This window comes from Mesoplodon densirostris, chromosome 18, assembly GCF_025265405.1.
Source record: "Mesoplodon densirostris isolate mMesDen1 chromosome 18, mMesDen1 primary haplotype, whole genome shotgun sequence".
Classification (NCBI taxonomy): Eukaryota; Metazoa; Chordata; class Mammalia; order Artiodactyla; family Ziphiidae; genus Mesoplodon; species Mesoplodon densirostris.
Window position 1 is genome coordinate 58,026,539 of NC_082678.1, and position 24,160 is coordinate 58,050,698.

The 24,160-nt window shown below is 37.6% G+C and overlaps 1 protein-coding gene across 8 annotated transcripts in view; it reads left to right on the top strand.

Moving 5' to 3' along the window:
- Positions 1-24,160, top strand: part of BCAS3 (BCAS3 microtubule associated cell migration factor) — a 581,795-nt gene that overhangs the window by 258,172 nt on the left and 299,463 nt on the right. For all 8 annotated transcript variants that reach the window (XM_060081385.1, XM_060081386.1, XM_060081388.1 and 5 more), the window contains exons 17-19: positions 3,903-4,027; positions 6,217-6,382; positions 8,342-8,442. In XM_060081385.1, the coding sequence (XP_059937368.1) occupies positions 3,903-4,027; positions 6,217-6,382; positions 8,342-8,442 (392 nt within the window). The remainder of the gene's footprint in view (positions 1-3,902; positions 4,028-6,216; positions 6,383-8,341; positions 8,443-24,160) is intronic.

The window sequence follows — 24,160 nt, forward strand, 5'->3', positions numbered from 1 at the left end:
TCTGATGTGGTGAAGGTTGAATTCATTCCATAGTTCTTTATGTTTTGCTCACAAGTGCAGGCAAATTTTTCTTTTAATTTTTGAACACGGGGTTATTTATGGCTCAGGAGGGTAAAGAGCAGGAGTTCTCAGTGGAAAGGAGTCCACCAGCACTATCAGTCTGTTTTGTTCTCATTTATAACCACAACACAATTGAATTTCTGGACCCCCATATACATTGAAATTTTTTACTTTTTATATCAATTATTAATTTAATAAATTAATCAACACCCAGAAGTATTCGTTTATACTTGCAAATGTCTTGTAATAGGATTTGTTGTCTCTTTCAGAGGATAAAGGGAGATATTGAGAGGAAGAAAGAAAAAAAGGCTAGTACTGGAATGCTTTCCTAAAGTGGTTGGGTCACCAGTCTATAAGTGAGCATGATTTGCAAGGCTAGCACTTTTCTCTTTTGTTCCTTTCACGTATGTATCGTTTTTCAATGTTTTATCTTTCTGCCAACAAAAGGTGATTTTGCAATAGAAATATTCTGGGTCATTGTGGAAAAGTTCAATTCTGCTTCCACCCAACATTCCTGGTCTTGGTCTTTTAAAATTTTAGGATAAAGGGCAAATTGAATCAATGTTAAGTTTTCTCCCTTTGGGTATTTTGTATAGAAAATACTTTATTAATAATAATCTTTTCTTTAGATTATTTTTCCTTTTATTTTTCTGAAAATCTAGTACACATAAGCACATATTTTAAATTTCTATTTTGCTTAAATACCACAGTCATTCCAAAGGTAGGTTGATGATAGAAATAACTTGTTATGAATATGTTCACCAAATATGCTAAATACCCCATACACAGCACTGTGTCATACAGGAGGTAGCAAGTTATTTTCAGGGATAAAAACCCTTTTAATTACTTATTAAACACAAACTTGTACTAATGTGATTTATGAAGGCCCTATCAGGAGAACAAGAAGAAATAATGAAATATAAGAATAAAAATGAACATTTTTTCATAATTTTAAGAATACTTTTAACCTAAGATACTTATTCTCTGCAGGAGATAATGAGTTTATGTAAATTGATACTATGTTGGTGCTTTTTAGTTGTGTGTTTAGAAGCTGAGTTATGTATAACATTAAAGAAGCCTAAAAGACTTTAGCTTCTGATATTAATTGATTAGACTGTAAGCTAATAAACATACAAAATATATATATTTGCTTGGCTAAAGACTAAATTGATTATTATATTACAAAGGTAGCTAAGTGGCCCAGTAGCAACTTTTAAAATCTATTTAGGATGCATACTTTAGATGCACCGTAGACTCTCTTAAGAAGTGGCATGCTACTTGTTTTCTATCTTGTTGCTTACCACATGATTTAAAAACAGAAACAAAAATAGCGTTCATTAATTTGCAAAGAACTTTGAACTTGTACATTTTGTAGGATCATTGTTCCTTGATGGTGATTCTAGTAAAAACATAGTCACACAGTTGAAACACCTTTCAAAAAATTCTGGAATGTTTTTTTCCTCTCTCCTCTGCCTTCCAGCCTCCAAAAACTGACCAGTGGAAGTTAAAAGATGCTAGTTACAGGAACTTACAGCATTTCAGTGATGGAAATAAAGGCTTTGAAGGAACATTTACATTCTAAGGTAGTACAACAGAGAGCATCATAACCAGAAAGAACAATTCTGGTGCCGGTTACCCAGAAACCAAGGGAAGGTGCTTGTTTGTTCAGGTGTAGGTGGAGGGGAGTCTTCTCTTCTGTTGGTTTTGCAAAGGTTATTGCAGCTGTGGCAAATGCAGCGAGGAAGACGTGAAATTGTTGGTAGAAACAGATGCATTTTCTTACAGAAACTTAAAAAACTGTCATTTTATTCCCTATCAGTGGAAGTCTGACTGTGACTAGTGTTTGTGATTTAGGCATGGATGTGATTTTTATGGGTAATAACTTGTTGTGTTTAAGAAATGTTAATGATAGAAAGAAGAGGCCTTCGCATATATGGCAATGTGCATTACATGAATTTGGTCAAAGGCAGAGAGACCAAGCAGAGTGGCTTCTGATCCAGACTTTTTGCTTTCCCTACGAGGAAGACATCAAAACAGAAGGCTCAGGAAGTAAAATATGTGAGAGAGTATTTCAGGTGTCATAACACCTGGAAAATGAGATTACCAAAGTGAAGTCTGATTTTTTGAAAATTAGTTGAAGGCTGTGTGCTATACAGGAGATAGCGTTGAGTTCTGTGATATGGGAATTCACAGCGCTTTCTACACGTTACCTAATACAGTGGTTCTTAAACCTGAACGTGTGCCAGAATCTCCTGGAGGGCTATTAAAAACACAGATTGTCATGCCCCACCTCCAGAGCGGGGTGTGGCCTGATGAATATTTGCATGTCTAAGAGGTTCTCAGTGCTACTAGCCAGGGACCACACTTTGAGAACAAATAAAATGCTGTAAACCTTAAAATAACCCTAAGAGGTAGGCATTGCTGTCTTTCTATTTCATATATTTTATATATTAGTTGTCTGAGCACTGAGAGGTTATAAATAACCTAATCAAAATCCACACAGGTAAAAAAGTGGCAGCACTGGGATTCAGATTTGTGTTTCCACCTGACTCCAAAACCCAGTCTTTCTCTGTCTAACCGTACTTCATTAAAAGATAAAGAGATAAAGGATAGTGAGCAAACGAATGTAGAAATAATGTTATTTGACATTTGAGACTGACTAGCAGCGGCGAAACATTATTCTTGTGCCCCGACTGGGCTGTGATCTTGACCAGTGTACAGTGGGGCTATTTCCTGGTCTACGAGTCAGAGAAAATAATACACCATTTCTCTAAGGTGCCTGACAAAATTGCTAAGGAACTTTGGGGCAGTTTTGGACAAATTGGGAGAGAAGAGAAATATAGGATTTGCAAGGAGATGAAAGGTTGATATCAGAAGTCAATGGTATTAGAAGCTGAAAACTGATTTGGGGAAAACAAAGAGGACAGCAAGTACTTTTTTTTTTTTTTTTTTTTTTGCGGTATGCGGGCCTCTCACTGTCGTGGCCTCCCCCGTTGCGGAGCACAGGCTCCGGACGCGCAGGCTCCGGACGCGCAGGCCCAGCGGCCATGGCTCACGGGCCCAGCCGCCCCGCGGCATATGGGATCCTCCCAGACCGGGGCACGAACCCGTATCCCCTGCATCGGCAGGCGGACTCTCAACCACTTGCGCCACCAGGGAGGCCCCAGCAAGTACTTTTTTATGGTAGTTATGTGAAGTAGCAGAAGTTACTTAATGTGTCCTCAAACATAGGAGAAGCAGAATAAAAATAGACCTATCATCTTCACAAATCCACAAAGAAAAAATAAACAAGAAATAGGAAGATCAGTGACTGTAATTGCACTAGATCTTTAGGTCTACTCACCAGACGTTGTCTAACCATACATATATGTCTGAGAGCATGGTCAGGATTCCATTCTGTATCATCTCGTGTTTTCATACATGCTGTCTCCATTCAACTGTATTGTCAGTCCCACATTTTACATATTGAAGTGAATTGATAAACTGTTCTATTATTATGAGATGTTTTTGCTGGTTCTACTGTTCCACTTTGAAATATCCAGGGAAATGTTATCTATCTCAAATGGGTTGACTTGGATTTTGCCAGCACATTCTTCAAAAAGAAGCTCATTTTTATTGGTATAAGTTGCTTTTCCGATAATACTCTGGAGCTTTGAACTAGTTTTACTTTTACTGCAGATCACAGTCTCACAACCACCAGTTATACTTACGGCAAAATGCATGTCCACATGGGAGCGTTTGAATACTTAGGGGCAAATTTTAAGGGAAATATGTCATTTTCTCAAGGACCATGATTTTATCATGGTAATTTTTCTCTTTTTACTATCATTTTATTTTTTAAGCAAAGTTAAACCACCTCCACAAATTTCACCCAGCAAATCAATGGGCGGAGAATTTTGCGTGGCTGCGACGTTTGGGACATCCCGATCGTGGTTTGCAAATAATGCAGGTCTGAAAAGAGAAAAAGGTATGTATTTTTACTGAAGTTAAACTTGCCATTTGTAATTTTGGTTTCTTGAGGAAAATTCAGAGCAGTTCTCTTTGAATAATCTTGAGCCCAACAATAGAAAAAAATTTTCCCACTCAGTTAGCATGTCTCTCCTCAACTACTCAAGTCTCAAGAAGACAGGCTATCCTCTCACTATAAATGTGGAATAAATTGCCCACTGAGTGTTTTTATTTTGTTTTGCTGGTGACAATATACAGGTGTTCTCAGTGCCGTCAATCCCATACCATTATATGTAGCTTTTACATTTTTCTCAAACTAATTTCATGCCATTGTCTATAAAGTGTGGAGAGGAAAAACATTGTTATCCCTATTTTAGAGATGAAGAATTCGAGATCAGTAAGTTTAAATAATTTAGCTAAAATCACTAGTTAGTAGGTTATGGTATCAGAGTTTGAACCCAGGTTTTCTAATGCTAAATCTGTCCTTAAAAAATAATCTTCGGGCTTCCCTGGTGGCGCAGTGGTTGGGAGTCTGCCTGCCGATGCAGGGGACGCGGGTTCGTGCCCCGGTCTGGGAGGGTCCCGCGTGCCGCGGAGCGGCTGGGCCCGTGAACCGTGGCTGCTGGGCCTGCGCGTCCGGAGCCTGTGCTCCGCAACGGAGAGGCCGCAGCGGTGGGAGGCCCTCGTACCGCAAAAAAAAAAAAAAAAAAAAAAAAAAAAAAATCTACAACAACTCTGCCATGTTATAAATTAAAGGATAAAAACAGGCTCCCACTCAGAAATGAGAATCATCTTTTATGGTAACCATTGTCCCTTTGAACTTATATAGTGTTGTTGTTTTTTTTTAAATCTCTCCTTTGACCACCAGAGTCAACTTATATAATTACTCTTTTAGTATGTGATTCCTCATTGTTTCTGTTTAGAAAAGAGTGCCTGCATTCGTGGACCAAGTGTTTAATTTTGAGTGTTAAAAATTTCCTCTTATTATTGTGATACTATTAAAGTAGGTCAGAAACCGAGTTGTTAGCGAGGCACTTTTCTGACAGGTTCCACAGGCTGTATTGTTCTTGGCAAAATGGCTCTCCCTTACGCTTAATATTGGCAGTCAGACGTCAGCCCTTTCCCTTGTTATCTCCTTTCAGTGGCCCTTTCCTTGGAAATAGGATCCCAGGCACAGCAGGCTCTTTACCTAAGTGGGAGAGGATACAGTAAAGTATGCAAGCCTTCCATTTTCTTATCCCATCTTTATTTTTTGTTACCTCCTCAGCTTTAATGATGCTATCGAAATGACTTTTTGTTACTAGTTAAAACCCTCTGTGAAGCTCAATTTCAAATGCTTCTCGCTTCTGTTCTAATTACCCTTTTAACTTGCTACTCCTTTATGTCCCACTACTGGTCATTAGCCATTTTCTCAAAGCAGCTGTAATCGAGTCCTCTGGCATAGAGATAAGGTAACCCACCCAGCATTCATGAGGGATTTTATATGCTCCTAGGTTTACTGTAAAACCCAAGATAGAGGACTAAACCTGGTTTGGTAGTGAGGACATGTGTACTCCTTATAAAGTCATTTGATTAGATCCATATTCAGCACCTGACCTCAATGTATGACTGGGCTTCATTTGCCATGGGAGGAAAGAAGGAAGAGGATTTGGGGGAGGAGGACGTGTGTGTGTTTTTCATTTGTCTGTTTTAATCCAGAAATTTAAAGGAGGAAGTTTTCTGAGAGAGAGTAGATGAGAAGTTAGGCTGATTTGGGCAAAGGGTCTCTCCTGCAGTTGAGTTGGTGCGTCCAGTGTAACTAAATCTTAGTCCATACAGGGTTCCTTTTCGGTCAGTCCTTCCCTGTCCCACCTGATACCATTCATTTTTCGTAATGTGGGACAAATTACTACACTGCAGGCAAATACAAAAGACTGTATAATATTGTTTGAGCAGACTAGAATTTTGAGTATATTTATGTCATTCTTGAAATAAATTGCTTAAATTTAAAAATATTTTGCTAGCATAGAACTTTTCATATTCGTTAGCATCTACTTATAAGAGACAATTTTTAGGCAAGGAGCAGGCACCATGTGAAAAAGTTCCTGCCTTCTTATTTTCCCTCAGCAACCTCAGGAACAGACTGAAGGGTCAATAACTTGTAAAAATGATGCTGTGCTCCTTTTATGCCAATATCACATATCCAGGACCTGTTTTCCTGTTTTGTAGATCAGTCCAAACAAGTTGTAGTTGAATCCCTCTACATTATTAGCTGCTACGGGAACTTAGTGGAGCACATGATGGAGCCACGACCGCTTAGCACTGCACCCAAGATCAGCGATGACACCCCACTGGAAATGATGACATCTCCCCGAGCCAGCTGGACTCTGGTTAGGTAGTATCTCTTTTTGTTTTTTTTTTGTTTTTTTTTTTTTTTTAACAGCTTTGTTGAGATATAAAATATTAAAAGTGTACAATTTGGTAAGGTTTGACGTATGTATACAGCTGTGAAATCATCCCCATAATTAACATTATAAATATATCCATCACCTCAAATGTTTTCTTATGCCTCTTTCTAATCTCTCACCTGCCCCCCTTTATCCCCACTTCACCCACTGAGCCCCAGGCAACCACTGGTCTGTTCTCTGTCACTATAGATCAGTTTATAATTTCTAGAATTTTATATAAATGGAATCAGAGTGCATGGTCTTTTTGTCTTCTTTCTCCCAGCAAAATTATTTTGATTTATCCCTGTTGTGTTTTTTGATAATTCATTCCTTTTCTAATTGAGATATAATTTACATGTAATACATATAATACAATTCACCCACTTAAAGTGAATTTTCACTAGGTCGTGCATCCATCACCACAATCAATTTTCATCACCCCCCAAAGAAATCCCGTACCCATTAGCAGTCATTCCCTCCCCCCATTTTCCTTCAACCCTTCAGCCCTAGGCAACCACCAGTTTATCTCCTGTCTCTGGATTTGCCTACTCTGGACATCTCATGTAAACGGAATCATGCAAAATGTGACCTGTTTCATCTGATTTCCTTTACTTACTATAATGTTTTTAAGGTGTATCCATGTTGCAGCATGTAGCAGAACTTCATTCCTTTTTTATGGCCAAATAATATTCCATTGCATGGATATACCACATTTTGTTTATCCATTCATCAGTTGATGGGCATTTCCACAGTTTAGTTGTCATGAATTATGCTCCTGAGAATATTCATGTACAAATTTTTGTGTGGTCCTATGTATTCAGTTGTCTTTGGTGTATGCCTTGGAGAATACCTCCCTTTGAACTTCTTTCTCCTCACATCTTTGAGTTCCCTTTTCTAGGACTTGTTTTTTTTTTTCCTATCCCACATAAAGAGCTTTAGTGCTTCCCCTATTTCCAGTCTCATGCTCACTGCAAGTAGAAAGTACATTGAGATAGCCATTATGGGGAATGGAAACTAATATAAATAGATTGGAAGGTTTCCTTTAAAGTGATTCCCCAAGATATAATGGTTTATCACTGTAAAAATGTTTATTAACAATTAGAGTCCTTCTCAAAAGTACATAATCATTAGAACCTTTATAATCTAGTATAAAGACAGAGAAATAAGATCTAGGATAAAATCCATTCAATATCGTGTACAATAGTATAGGAGAGACAGAAAAAATTGGTCCTGACATATATGGAAGGAAACAAACAAAAATGGATATGAAAATGATCTCTCTCCTTATGCCATTTAAAAATATTCTTATATTGATTTTTGGAGGCTCTACCATTCTTTACTAGTACTTTACTGCACTGGATTGATTGATCAGTATCTTATTTATCAAGCTATTTAGGGATGGGCAGGTCTAATTAAAATTACTGCATCATCATTGAAATAAGTGGCTTATTTTGGCATTCAGATGCTAATTAGGTCTTTAATAAGCCAACCATTAACTGTGTTTTTTTAAGCCATTTTTATCTGCTTTTATTTTATTTTAAAATGTATACATATTCTAAGCATAGAGAGCTCTAACAAGTGTCAGAAATTAGGTAAAAATTAATTGTGACATTTGAATTCCACACTTCCTCTCTGTTCAGTGTTTTGAATGTCATGTCTATCGTATTGAAGGGTCGTCTGCTTTAAACTAATATTGGCTGTATGTAATTTGTATGACTCACTGCCACCTTTTTATTCTTTCTAAGCAGATGGCCTTGTGTTTCAGGTTTCAGCACTCCAACAAGTTCGTTTTAATGATTACAAAGATAGTGTGAGTTTATATCAATGTCTGTAAGTGGTGACAGTGATGGTGATTTACATCCCATCTATTAAGCCTGAATATTAATATTCTTCTGCTGTTTCCTTAGAACTCCTCAATGGAATGAATTGCAACCACCATTTAACGCAAACCACCCTCTGCTCCTCGCTGCAGATGCAGTACAGTATTATCAGTTCCTGCTTGCTGGCCGTGAGTAGTTCTCATTTTTTTCTTTCCATAGAGTATTTTGAGCTTTCATTTTAAAATGCTGACTTTTAATGCAACCATGCATATTACCACTGGTCCATAGGCCAGAGGCCGTAAGTAATCAGACTGAGGCAAGTTAGATATTTAATACAAATGTATACCATAAGCTTTAGCACACATTAAGTATGCCTCTAGCTGTTCACATTCCCTGGCCATGAGATATCTGGTGGGCTCAATTTTTTTTTTTTAAATGAGGATACTAGGATATAATAAAGTTTCATGCAATTGGAATTTATTTCTGACATGAAAAAAGTTAAGCACTTTTCACTGTGAAAATTGTATCAGCAGGCTTTTCGCTTTGTAGAATTTTACTTGCAATAATGAAGTAGTGATTCCAGCTCCATCAGGATTTTGGTTTTTTACTTTTATACCTAAGCCCTAACATTTGTAGAGATTGGTCTGGATTCTTTTTTTACTTAAGGAGAAAAAATGTAGATTGAACTAGAAACAGCCTTCTTTGTAGGTGAGGCCTGAAAAGATAATTTAATATTTATTATCCAGTTTATGGTCATAGAATTAAAAATTCTTTACAATTATAATTCAGTTTTGTAGAATTCACTGGATCCTTAATTTTACTTGATGGCTCTGAGTACTGCATGTTTTTAAGAAACTTTCTGAAAATCAACACTGACATGTTTTTAATGGAGTTTTGTTGAATCAGACTTAATTTCTTGCCTAGCTGTATTATGCAGCATGAAGTGAAATATTTGTAAAACAATTTTATTTTATGTTTATAGTGTGTTATATGTTATACTGGAAACAGAGAAAGTGTATTGACTTTGCTCTAAAGTTACGAAACTCTATAATTGTAACAAATAGTTGGCAGTCTCATTCTCTTGTATAAAAGAACTCGCTGATTCTTCTCTTCATGTATTTATTGAGTGACTTCTATGTGTCAGGAACTTGTGGTTTAAATGAGAATAGTATGTTGCTTCTGTCCTCAATGAATTCAGTATCTAATTCGGGAGACAGGTGTTAAAAGATAAAAGGAAATGAGGCAGGTGCATCAGTGAAGGGTTATACATTGAATTATGAGGGCAGTGACTTAAGTTGCCAAAGCTTTCACAGAGGGATAATAGGTAAGTGGTTTTCTGGTTCCAAGAAGCAGAGTACATAAAAGTTGTTAGGGTCTAGGTTATCTAAGCATATATTTAACTCTATCATATGACTTGGAAAATACATGACATGACATTTATGTAATATCAATGTTCACGAGAACATTTCCCCCTACTTCTCAATAGGGGTGAAAATAACCAATTGTTGGATTAAGTGTAGGTAACTTTTTCAGAATTAATATTGGTTTTCTTTGTTTAGTTATTTTGATAGGTCTGCTCAGTAGACAAACAGTAGCAAGTCCCAGATATGTGAGAAAAAGATATGGGGAAAAAACATAAAAAAGCAACTGTCTCTATTCCTTAATTTTTTTGTTCCAGTGAATTAAGCTGATGGATATGACTTTATTTTAGCAGCTCTCCTTGCATGGTTGAAGAACCGCCACTGTAGGCAGTAACAAGCCATCAGTTGTTTTCAAGCATTGGAACGACACCATCAGAACTGCATCTTAGAAGGATCACCCTGGCAGTGTTGTAATAAGAGTTTCGGTGGGTTGCAGGGAAGTAGAGGCACAGTGATCCTGGAGCAAGATGAGAGGCTTTAGTTCAGGCTGTTTACAGAGAAGACAGGACAGACCCGTGAGATGTTGCCCAGTTGGACTAGAACAGAATTAGACAATTTGAAAGAAAGCAGTCACTGATGATTCTATGGTTTCTAAATAAAATACATAATATAATGCATTTTATGTGAGACCTTTTGAACTCCCGATGGACTAGCATTGGGATAAGGATGAAAAGGCCTAGTTTCCAGTTCTAGACCACCTCTCAATAACTTGGAAACTATAAAGTATCAGTAAGATACTTTCTCTTATGAAGGTGTTACTGTGGTCAGTGAAGTGATGCTAAAGTCCTTTAAAAACTGTAAAATAATCTATACATTTAAGCATCATTCTGAACCTTTGTTTCTTATCTCAGAAGTGCGTATTTTCAAATATTAGACTTCAGGGACTTAACAATGGAATCCCTATTCTGAATATGTGATTTTGATGATGTTGCCAGATCTGTCATCTAAGTGATAGACTTAATATGTCTGTCATATATCTAAGTGACATAATTATTATGTTTCCTCTTATCTAGTGAAATGTTACTATAGATATAACTTAATAAGTTAAAAAATACCTAAGAGGCAGGTAATTCTGTAATAATTATTATATTGCTTCTTTACATTGGCAGTAGAGACACAGATTTAGCCTGGATTTTTAAAGTCATGTTTTCAACATAAAGAAAGGCTATTTGGGGCTTCCCTGGTGGCGCAGTGGTCGAGAGTCCACCTGCCGATGCAGGGGACACGGGTTCGTGCCCCGGTTCGGGAAGATCCCACATGCCGCGGAGCGGCTAGGCCCGTGAGCCATGGCCACTGAGCCTGCGCGTCCGGAGCCTGTGCTCCGCAATGGGAGAGGCCACAGCAGCGAGAGGCCCGCGTACTGCAAAAAAAAAAGAAAAAAAAAGAAAGGCTATTTGATTGAGAGTCCTCGACAAGATAGTATATTTCACGACTGAAGCAATTAAATATGCAAAACATGGACATCTGCATCAGAGGAGTAAGAGCTGAAATATAATTGGTAAAAGCAATGCTGGAGCCAGTTTAGAGAGAATGCCTTTGCCTACCCATCTGTTGAGCCCTCTCTAAGTTAGAGCCTCATTAAGAAGACTTTCTTATTACCTTCTTGCTTGACTTTCTCTCCGGTTTCCCTTACTGAAGCCATTTGAAAAGATGATGTGTATACTGTACCTGGTGGCAGGAGGTTTTTTGTTTTATTTAACCATATTGAAAATCACTTCTTATTTCCCAACCTGCAAACTGTTGATAAATATATTATGAAGGTATTTTCAAATATAACCATTTGGAGTAAAACTGTAATGCACACTTCACAAATGTTGTCAGTATTTTCTTTGGTTGTATCTGGATCTGTGGATCAAGTGAAGCAGACTTGTACAAACTCCGGAAATTATAATAATAGTGGACAAAGAATGATGTAAATGGAAATGCGAAAGAGACTTTGTCTCAGGGAGAGGAGAGTAGGAGAGCAGGATGTTTAGCAAGGAATCCCCACTCCCCTTTCAGCCCTGTGATCATAATAAATACACCACTAGTTGTAAACAAAGTTCTGCATATGTGGCAAAAGGGTGACTGGTGGTAAGGGAAAGGGAAACCTGCCTGAACACTAAAGACTTCGTACCTAAATTTAGGGAAGTAAGTTAAAACTCCAAATTTTGTATTAACTGTAGTCACACTTCCTACCCATATTAATTAATTGAATGGAATGATACAAAATTGAGCAATTTGGGTGTATCATAAATTGACTCAGTAGCCTGCTCCTTACAAGAGCTCCTCACTATGGAGGTAGAAATCACTCCTTTGTCATTAGGAGGTTAAGCCATAAGAAATCGCTGTTTAGAATAAGCAAAAAAAGTCATATGGTTTGAGTAGATTGACTAGTTTATGTGTGCAAAGGGGATATGCATATGGTAATCTAATCTTGCTATATAGCCCAGTAAAGGTAAAAGTCAAGAATCTAATATAAAAAAAAAGTTTTGCCTGGGTCATAAGAAATCTTGGGAATCTTTTATAAAAAGATTATAGTAGTGGTGATTAGTGATTTTTGTGCTAACGGTGTATTTTCTTCCTTCCAAAAAAAAAAAAAAAAAAACACATGCTATAGTTACCTTTTCTAAAATAGGCTTTTTATTTCAGTGTATTTCTTTGCCAAAAACAAAGATAAACATTAGACAAGACTAACAAATATCAACCAGCTTTGAATGTGATCCCAGAGTAGACAATGCTTTTTCTTTAGTCTGCTTCAGAGCTTCCCAAATTGTAAATTAGAAACAGGGCTTACTTGGGAAAGTTTTATTTAGGGCAAAAATAATGTTTCCTCCTTTTCTTTCAGGTAATTTGGCAGCAGCAGTATTTTTTAAGTTGCTGACATTAACTAGCTTTGTTGGGGGTAGGTCAGACTTTGAACTTCCAAGATAATCCATGGGTTTGTGAGAAGTTCCTCCCTAAGCTTACTGAGTTTTCTTTGTTAAATGGTAACAAAGGATCACTCAACAGAAATATAGCTTTGATACACAATAGAAAGGTGACTGGGATCCATAGAACCCCCCCCCCAATGTTTTATTGGGGATATAATTGTTTTTCTCTACTTATAAAGGCATTATAGGAAAGGTGGGGAGAGCCTTTGACACTAGATGGAAGGGAATGAAGAACACTGAAAATGGTTAAAGCATATATGTGGGTTTTTTTGTTAATTATTTAATAACTCTCTTTCAAATATAATTCACTGTTAACACAAAAATAGTATCAATGTATTGTGGTCTTTAAAACACATACATACGTGTGTGTGTGTGTGTGTGTGTGTGTGTGTGTGTGTGAGACAACAGTAGCATAAAGGCCAGGAGTGTGGGAAGTGGAACTAATACTATTGTAAGTTTGTATAGTGTATGTGACTTCAGCATCATTTGAAGGTTGTTAAAGATGTATGTAATGCAATAAAAAAACAACCTAAGTGCTCAAAAAGGAAATGAAATGTTAACAAACAAGCAAGTTGATGTAACCCTAAGCATGTCGATGCTCACATTAGTTATAAATGGTCTAAACATCTAAACGAGTCATGGATCAAAAATTAAACCCCAGCTATATGCTACTTAGGAGAAACCCACTTTTTTTTTTTTTTTTGCGGTACGCGGGCCTCTCACTGTCGTGGCCTCTCCCGTTGCGGAGCACAGGCTCCAGACGCGCAGGCTCAGCAGCCATGGCTCACGGGCCTAGCCGCTCCGCGGCATGTGGGATCTTCCTGGACCGGGGCACGAACCCATGTCCCCTGAATCGGCAGGCGGACTCTCAACCACTGTGCCACCAGGGAAGCCCCCACTTTTTTTAAATCAGCATTTTTTTATTGAAGTATAGTTGACTTAAAGTGTTGTGTTAACTTCTGCTGTACAGCAAAGTGATTAAGTTATATATTCTTTTTTTAAATATTCCTTTCCATTATGGTTTATCATGGGATATGGAATATAGTTCTCTGTGCTCTACAGTAGGACCTTGTTGTTTATCCGTTCTATATATAAAAGCTTATATCTGCTAACCCCAACTTCCTCCCCCTTGGCAACCACCAGTCTGGAGAAACCCACTTTAAACCCTCGCTTGCTACATTAATATAAGACTAAGTAGAATACTCCACCCAACAACAGTAGAACGTACGTTCTTTTCAAGTGCACAGGGAGCATTGACAAATAGAGACCTTCTTCTGGGCCGTAAAACAAGTCTCAATAAGTTTAAAAGCTTTCAAGTTATACAAAGTATGTATATTCTCTGACCACAATGGAATTAAATAAGAAATGATTAACAGGTCTCTGGGAAATCTACAAATATTTGGAAACTAAACAATACACTTCTACATGATACATGGTTCACAGGAAAAGTCAAAAGGGAAATTAGGATTATTTTTAGCTGAATGAAAATGAAAACAGAACGCATCCCTATCTTAGACTACTATTCAGGGAAAAAAATAGTAGATTGAAGTATAAATACATGCAACAAGTTGGATGATTCTTAAGAACATCATGCGGAGAGACAGAGTACGAGGGAGGGTGTTGAATCTGACCATAAAGGGTTCAGTAGATCTTTATGGTGATGGAACCGTTCTGTATCTTGATTACTATTTTAGCAACTTCTTATGAATCTGTAATTCTTTCAAAATAAAAACTTCATAGAAAAATGAAATATTTGTGGGATGGCACTAAATCACTACTCAAGGTGAAATTTATAGGACTAAATGCCCATGTTATAAAATGAAATCAGTGACTCAGCTTTCACATTCAGAAACTAGTAAAGTAGAGCGAATTAAAGCCCAAAAAAGGAAATAATAAAGATGAGTGAAATCAAGGAAATAGAAAACATAAAAACAATAGAAATAATATAGAAAAATAGGAAAAAGTATTTAAACCATAACATTGTGGTGTGGTTTTCTTCTGCTTGGAGTCTGTGAGATTCTTCAATCTGTGAATTTTAATTTTCATCAGATTTGAAAATTTTAATGCAGTTACATCTTCAAATTTTTTTCTGTCACTCTGCTTCTCTCCTTTTGTGACTCCAATTATATGTCTGTTGACAACTTGATATTTTCCCAGCTCGCTGATTCTTTGTTCAGTTAAAAAATTCTCTTTCCTTCACTCTGTTTGGTTTTGTATAGTTTGTATTTCTATGTATTTATATATATTGTCTTCTGTTCTGCTGTCTAATCTGCTATTTTATTCAACACATTCTTCATTCCAGATACCATATTTTTCATCTATAGGTTCCATTTGGATGTTCTTTTATATCTTTCATTTCTTTCCGCATCGTGTACCTGTTTGAACATACGAGACATATATTTTGTAATTGTTGTTTTAGAGTCCTTGTGTGCTAATTCTTTTCACCCTGGTATTGCTTGGGGTTTTTTTCTATTGATTGATTTTTCTTCTTGGTGTGCTTTCCGGCTTCTTTATGTGCCTAATGATTTTTGATAGGATGATGGGCATTTTTGGTTTCATGTTGTTGAGCGGTGGATTATTCTGTTTTCCTAGGATGTAGTCAAGTTACTTGGAATAAATTTGATTCTTTCTTTGTTTATTTTTAAGCCTTGTTATGGAGGGTTCAAAATAACCTTTTGCTTAAGACTAATTTAATTATTTTAGGAGATAATGTAAATCTAGTCTCTTTTATGTGGCCAGTAGTAGATATGGGTGACCTTAATTATTTTTTACATTTCTGGTCCTTAAATCCTATGTATTGTCTTGATATTACATTAAACCAGTTCTGCTGCCTTTACTTTTGACTCATTACCTTCCCTAACATAAATAGAAATAAAAAACATGTATATGAGTATCTATAACACATTGTGATAAGTGCTTGTTAATAGCATGTATTAATTGGTATAGAAAGGATGGTGAAGGATGAAGGAGGTACAGAGAATTCAAGCCATAGCTGCTGGGACAGAAATGACTTAGGAAACCATAATTTGAAAAGATACACGCACCCCAGTGTTCATTGCAGCACTATTTACAATAGCCAAGGCATGGAAGCAACTGAAATGTCCCTCGAAAGAGGAATGGATAAAGAAGATGTGGTACATATATACAATGGAATATTACTCAACCATAAAAAAGAATGAAATAATGCCAGTTGCAGCAACATGGATGGATCTAGAGATTGTCATACTGAGTGAAGTAAGTCAGACAGAGAAAGAGAAATATCGTTTATCGCTTATACGTGGAATCTAAAAAGAAGTGATACAAATGAACGTATTTATAAAGCAGAAAGGGACTCACAGACTTAGAGAATGAACTTATGGTTACCAGGGGTGGGAGGGTAGAGGGAAGGGATAGTTAGGGAGTTTGGGATTGACATGTACACTCAGTGTTATGTGGTAGCCTGGATGGGAGGGGAGTCTTGGGGAGACTGGATACATGTATATGTATGGCTGAGTCGCTTTGCTGTGCCCCTGAAACTATCACAACATTTTTAATAGGCTATATTCCAATATAAAATAAAAAGTTAAAAAAGAAAGAAATTCAAAGAAGGAAGAAGTTAATTGTTAGGGGGGATGGAGAGAAGTGGCTGAATTTCAGAGAAATTGAGCAAGTTGCCTCTGTAGGATTTGGCACTATATGAGGTTACTGAAGAAAAGTGAGGAGGAATGGATAACTAGCTTAACAGTAGGTTATGCCATTCATTGAAACATTAAAGAGAAATATGTTGCCTAGAGTAGGAGAGAGAATTGCTGATTGCAGTGTTCCATCTGTTTTGGTGCATGCAGTATGTGTCCTGGTGGTAATATTCAGTAGGTTCTTGGAAATAACTCAGAACCTTCCATGTGTGTATTTATAGATTTGAGCTCCCTTCTGAGATTGTTTGGATATATAATTAGTAATTGATGTAAGCTTTCTCTGAAATAATTTTATCCTAGAGAGAATTTAGAGAGAAGAGATGAGGTTCCATTATGGTACAGACAGCATAACATGTAAGAAGGCAGTGTTAATCATTCTAAAAGCTCCACCTGAAACCTTACTTTTCAATAGCTGGGCTATCTATTGATATATCGGCTTTTTAAAAATGTTTTTGCTTTACTGATCACTTGGACTTTACTAGCACTTTTGTTTAAATCTGTATATATAATGAAGTAGATAATACCTAAAGCTAGTATTGAAATTTGTCTTACCCATAGAAGTATGAAAAACACAAGTAGGCAGCGTATTTAAGGTTAGATTCTAGAGATCTTAATTCCCAACTAAATTTTGTGCTGCTGGCCTACTGGCTACAACTGTGAGAGTAAAAATAGGAAATATTTTTCCTTGTAATATAAAGTCACACTTTTGGGTTTAGAGTTGAAGACATTTTTAGCCTATTTTACTGTCTTGTTTCATTGGTTTTACAATACAGTGGTGATCTATTTTGAACATACTGATAAAAAAAGGAAGAAAAAAGTATTGCTCTCCTCTGCCATGATCATTATCAGTACCCTGGCAAAGCAGTTAAATGTGCAGCAGTTTTCTGAGCTGCTCTCTTTGGAGTGTCACATTAGATTTAACCTAACATCCTGGATTGCATCGTTGTTGTGGTATGTACCAAGTATGGTGGAGGTACTCAACACTATTTCCTTGCATTGTCCATAATAAATATTTGCCCAAGATTGGGTAGGGTGGAAGGGGAAAGAAAGAAATGTTTTTCTCCTGTAGAGGAAACTTGTAATGTAGGACTTATTTATAGAGTATTTATAGTCCATTGTTGGTCATTGGGTGTGTCATACTGCTCTATCTAGGTCTGAATATCTGAGGTACTTGAGAAACCACTTCATATTGAGTTATATTTGATGGATTCTCTTATTTATAGTTAATTTTATCCACTGACATGTCCTTCCATAGAGAAATGATTTTAGTGAATGGTGTTTTTCTTCAGGACACTAGAAGTTTGAGACATACTGACCCTGAATTTAGCCATATATATGTTGTATAATTTGGGGAACGTTATGAAATTGAATACATTTTCTTCCTCAATGAAAAAATATCATATAGTTAATCAAAAAGTTTAGATTAGAGTACCCTCTTTTCCTTCTTCTTTCCCTTTGTGTTTATGGGATACATGCTTTTTATTGATACCCATATCTTTACATAGATCTTCACACCTATGGAATAGTTCATTGGGTTTCTCTGTCATCGTTGGTTTATTGTTGAGATGTTTCACCATCAAAAGTCCTCTCTTTTACAACATAATGACCTATACTCCATTCTGAAGTAAGTCTTGGCATTTCTGTCATTTGCTTTAGTATTTATCATTTGGAGAAATGATGTCAAACCACCTTCCTGTCATAATTGTTCTTAAAATTGAAACGAAACAAAAACGTTTTTATAGAGGGTTTTTTGGTACTTTTAAATATCTTGCTTACTTTATTTTACACAACTGTGTGACATCACAACTTACTGTTCCTGTAGGTTGCTTTATTTTTATTTTTAATAAATTTATTTATTTTATTTATTTATTTTTGGCTGCATTGGGTCTCTGTTGCTGCGTGTGGGCTTTCTCTAGTTGTGGTGAGCGGGGGCTACTCTTCATTGCGGTGAGCGGGCTTCTCATTGCAGTGGCTTCTCTTGTTGCGGAGCACGGGCTCTAGGCAGGTGGGCTTCAGTAGTTGTGGCCTGCAGGCTCAGTAGTTGTGGGTCGCAAGCACTAGAGCGCAGGCTCAGTAGTTGTGGCGCACGGGCTTAGTTGCTCCGCAGCATGTGGGATCTTCTGGGACCAGGGCTCAAACCCACGTCCCCTGCATTGGCAGGCGGATTCTTAACCATTGTGCCACCAGGGAAGCCCTGTAGGTTGCTTTATGACCTGCTTTTTTTTCAGGTACAGTTGACAGTATATTCTTTTCCATTTATGCTATTAATATTCATTGCCATCGGATTGGCAGATTTGGCTGGGATAGAACAATGATTCTGATAGATTAAAGAAAAATAATCTATTGGTCATAAAGCCTCTGGTCCATGAGTACCTCTGCTTCTGCTGTCATTTACTCTATCCCACCAGAGTTTAAGGTTCTTATATTCAGATACTGATACCCCTGAATATGCATTTTGTTAGTTGGGTAGTCGGGATATAGGATGGAGGGTACAGGGATATCTGTTTGCCTTTTTCTCCAAAAATAAGGGACTAAAGAGAATGATCTGTGTCTGCTTACCTGCAATAATGTAATGGGTTGATATTGGCAGGAGCTTGTGGTTTGATGTGCCATCACTTCCATCAGTAAGGTTAATTGCTAACAAATGACTAAATGGGAATTTAGGGGGAATGCTACAGCTGTCTGCTACGTTAGTGATGATGGGAGTTCTGGCGCCATTTCAGGGTCACTATTTGTATCTGTCTATCAGAGTTAGAATACAGTTGTTTCTCTCAGTTTCAGCCTTCTCTATAGAATTTCTGTCAATTGTTTGACTCCATTAAGTGTGCAGAGGAAATAAAAGCCTGAATGACCAATCCACCAGGGACTACGGATAGACCCTTTCATTGTCCATACTCAGAGCACTGCATTAGGTCTCATTATCCATTTATAATAAGTGACCTCTGCCCCCTGGGTCATTGAAAAATATTCAATGTGCTTTTCTGACACATAGGGCACCTTTCTCAGCAGACACATCAAACAATGGGACGTCTGGTAGTCTGGAGGACTAGTGCACATGGCAGGTTTTTAAATACACAGCCTTGTGCCAAATCACTCTGACAATTTGCTCTTGCATGGTTCATAAATGTGCTAAGGGGAGCCTAATGTCTGGAAGATGAATGTAATGTTCCTTTCCTCTTTTCTTTCTTTCTTTTTCTTCTGTTTAAAACAAATTTTTTTGCCATGTTTTTCAGTATTGTTTTCTAGAAAGGATTGCCTTCCTGTCTGCTTTTGCATTTCCTGATAGAGAAATATGGAAAGATTTGGACATAGTGATTGGATAGAGCCGTCATCTTTGGAAAGTATTTGCAAAATACACCCACGGAGGTTATCTGTGGTACCTTAAAAACCTGTCTTCTATTGCCTGCCGTGCCCAAACTGGTAGTGATTAAATATCCCACTGAAAAGTTTGAGAAACAACTTGATACTTCCTTGATCACTATAGTCCAGATTTCTTCTGTGATGTAAATTTGGGCCACCTACTTGAAATCTCCGTGGTTCTTTCTCCAGCCCCCAGTGCATAGATAGACTTGGGGAAAAGATGGAGATAACGTAGTGATTATTGGATGAAATATAAACTAAGAAAACTGTCATGTCCGGAGCTTCGCACTGTGTAAGCTGAAGGTGGCCTTCTAAGAGTCTTGACTAATGGTTACTAACTGTGTGGCCTTAACAGTACAGTGCCCTGTTAAGTACTGATACGAGTCAGTCATTTACCTGAAGGATGTTGGGAAAGGAAAATAAAAGATTGAGAGCCACTTCTTTAGCAGTTCATATGAAGAAACATTAAGAATAGGGGAAAGTGTCTATAAGAGTACTTTTTAAGTTTAAGATGCATACATTTCATTGGTAAAGCCTTGTTCCTCTCTCGGAAGCTTACATACTTTGCATTTTTAGTGTCACATATATTGGCTTGATCAATTTATTAAAAATATATGGAACACACAGGCATTCAAAGAAAACCAGTATTACAATGAACTGGCAGCCACACTGTCCAGTAGACCCCAGGTGTCTAGTTCAGCAAAGCAGTTTTCCGATGAAGTGATGTACTGTGGCATGCTCTCCGATCCCAGGACACAGAGGTGTCACCTCCAAAGAATGACCGTTGAGTTCCAGCTCAGGTTTTCCTCTCCAAACCAGTTATGGAAAACCATGTCGTTGTCAGAACTCTCTCCATGACAAGAATTAATATATTAACTGGATTATAGCACCATTTGACAAATTGCTTACTAAATACATCAAAATTGATTGGACATTCTGTATTTGAATTGACAAATGGCTGCATTAGGAGAACGAGGGAAATCCATTAATTATAGCCGCTCTCAACCATGAGAAATATAATCATATAAATATAGATTTTGTTAAAACAAAAATCTCCACTTTATGGTAGCATTGCTTATGTGTTTACCTACACCTCTTTGTTGTTAACAGAAGGGCTGCTCTTGGCCACTGCCCTTTACATAATCATAAAAAAATAATAATTTCTGCCCTGTTATATGTTTCAGGCCCTCCTGACTGCATAATAGTTTTTAGTTCTTATTCCAGAAAAGTAGAAAATATCAGGGAAACTCAGCCTTTCTGCTCGGTTCTCAGCTGCACCCCTGTCTGTCCATCTTGCCCTTGGAGTCTCATCTTATTTAAGTCAAAAGCTTTACTTTTTGCTTTGATGGTGTATGAGCTTTTATCATCACTCAATTTCTTCTTTTTCTCATGGTCTTTCTTTCTGAAGGTAACCAACCGAATGACCAAGGCATAAGGGAGTGGGTGAATGCCGTGGATTGTCTCTCTCCAGTTTGAATCTGTTCTGCTTATTGTCATATGACAGGAGGCTTTCTGCCATGTGATTTTGTGGAAGTTGGTGGAGAGATGAGAAACACTGGAGTGCCTTTATACCATTAGTTTCTTGCCTTTTCTACTATGCTTTCTTTGTATTTTATGACCACATGAAGAGCATCAGAACCTCCCTTACATGATGTCAAGTCTGGGTCAGAGCCGAGATTTGTAAGAATATTTTGGGTTTACTGTTTTTTTCTTCTCTTGGGCACTCTGCTGCCTTCCAAGGCTGTTCCTAGGTACCAGTGGTCCTCCCATGGTTATGTCACTTATACTTTAAGTATAAAACCAAGCCAATATTTTCTAAAATGAAACCTTCTAATTCCTCAGGTATTATAGAGAATGTAAAGTGTGGTCCAAAGTACTTTCTTTTCTGTTACTACATGTAAGGCTTCCTTGAATGTCTGTAACTTCCTTGTGTTGGGACTTCTGTTCACAGTCATTTTTTCCCATTATTTGATAGCTTTATATGGTATCTCTGATCAGTATACATAGATGTTTATTAAGATGAGAAAAATGATGATATTAAGATATGAAATAAAGGAATCATGGAGACTAAATCGGTGATATAGTGTATATTTGGGGATAAATAACTCTCAGATGTTTCACATGAACATTTTAATTTAAAATAATGAACTTACCAGGTAAAGACATCATGAGTTGAAACAGTTTATACTTCAGGTTAAGAACATGGTCTTTGGAGTTTGCAGTTTTAAATTCCATTTCTGCTGTTTGCTGGCTGGGTGACATTGGGCAGATAACTTAACCTCTCTGGGCTTTAGTTTACCTGCCATTAAAATGGGAACAATACCTACCTTACAAGATTGTGTTAGATTAAATGAGGTAATTCATCCAAAAAGCTTTACACATTATCTTGGATAGAATAAAAACTTACCAACGGTTAGCTTTTGTTTGTCGGTAGTGTTAACAGAAAGAGTGTTCTTGTTCTCCTCTGAGGTCTTTCATGCCTCTATCTATTCCAAGAGCTTTATGACTGAGATACTATCAGTCGGCACAGCTTTGTTGTTAACAAACAACAGTGAAGAGAAAACATTTGTGGTAAATCCTATCTCTTCTGTTTTTAAGTGGTCATCTGGACAAGTATGGCTCTAACATGAGCATTTTCAAACCTACAGAAAGAAATTTTTCTTAGCAATTCTAATTTATTGATGCAAATGAAAATTTCTCTTAGACCTATTTGTTTTGAGCATCTTCAATACCTTAGTAATTTATAGGAATTGGGATTTTTCTTGGTGTCCACTGCCTTCTGAAAGGCTTTACTCTGGATAATTGCCTTAAAACTCTGAAACTTTTACATAAAAGGTAAGATTCTCAACCCCCAGACTTCTGAAATGCCAGAAGGGCATTTGATTTTCTGAGTTTGTCATTAGAATCATTGTTCACTATTCCAGTGAGCCTTTTGTTTTTTACTCCATATTTTTTGAAGTTTATAGTGAACATGTGTTCATGTAATATTATTTAGGTGATTTGTTTTTAAAAAAGGCAATGAGAGAGGAAGAAAGTGAGGGAGGGAGGGGAAAAGGAAGAAAGAAAAAGAATGAAAGGAGAGGGGACTTCCCTGGTGGCGCAGTGGTTAAGAATCTGCTTGCCAATGCAGGGGACACGGGTTCGAGCCCTGGTCCGGGAAGATCCCACATGCAGCGGAGTAAATAAGCCTGTGCGCCACAACTATCTAAGCCTACAGTCTAGAGCCTGCGAGCCACGACTACTGAGCCTGCAAGCCACAGCTACTGAGCCCGTGTGCCACAACTAATGAAGCCTGCATGCCTAGAGCCCGTGCTCCGCAACAAGAGAAGCCACTGCAATGAGAAGCCCGCGCACCACAACAAAGAGTAGCCCCCGCTCGCCCCAACTAGGGAAAGCCCATGCACAGCAACAAAGACCCAACACAATCTAAAAAAAAAAAATCTTTACAAAAAAAGAAAGAGGGAGAAAAGGGGAGACGGAAGGACGGACTGTTGCAATTTGTAATAGAGCATAGAAATTAAATGTTATACTAAAGCTAAAGGTATTAATATGGATGATTCTCACACGTATGGTGCTGTGGGAAAACAACATAGAACTGAATACTTCATAGATCTCCTAGTCTTGCCAAGAAAAGAATCAAGATGGCTCTGTGTCCAACTGCGGGTCAAGAAATGTTCGCTGTTTTTTTCACTCATGCAACAGAGTTAAAACATTTTTTTTATTATGGAGATGTTCAAACATTCACAGAAGTACAGTGAATAGTATAATGAGTCTGCCTATTACTCAGCTTGAAGAATTAACATTCTGCTGCTCTTGTTCCTTACGTTCTCTTAAAATCTTTTTTTTTTAACGTATGGTGGATAAAAGTATTGTGAGAAAGCCACCCACTCTTGTATCTTTTTACCTATGAATACTTTAGTATGTATCTAATGACAAGGACTTAATAATAAGGAGACACCTCTTTCTAGTAGTTGTACGTTGTGCAGTGGTAGAGGGAAAAGCAAGCCTTGGAAAATGTTCTCCTGCATTTGGAAAGAGAGAAAAGCATACGATGGTTGTAAGGCAGTATTCTCCATCTCATTCTTTCCCCAGTCCTCTTGGCTCTATGATTTTTTTGATTTATTTAGAGGTAAAAATCTTAAACTGGGCTTCCCTGGTGGCGCAGTGGTTGGGAGTCCGCCTGCCGATGCAGGGGGCACGGGTTCGTGCCCCGGTCCAGGAAGATCCCACATGCCACGGAGTGGCTGGGCCCATGAGCCATGGCCGCTGAGCCTGTGCGTCCGGAGCCTGTGCTCCGCAACAGGAGAGGCCACAACAGTGAGAGGCCCGCGTACCGCAAAAAAAAAAAAAAAAAAAAACTTAAACATTTAATTTCTCTATTTTATGGAACATGTCAAGGATCCTTAATGATTGTTTGGAAAGATTTTAAATTATGTTCTTAAGTATAGGTTGAAAATGTTGATGTCTTCCACAACTAAAAGCTTTTAACTCTCCATGCCAAGAGAACTTTGCCTCTTTTGCTTAGGCAAGAGAAAATCT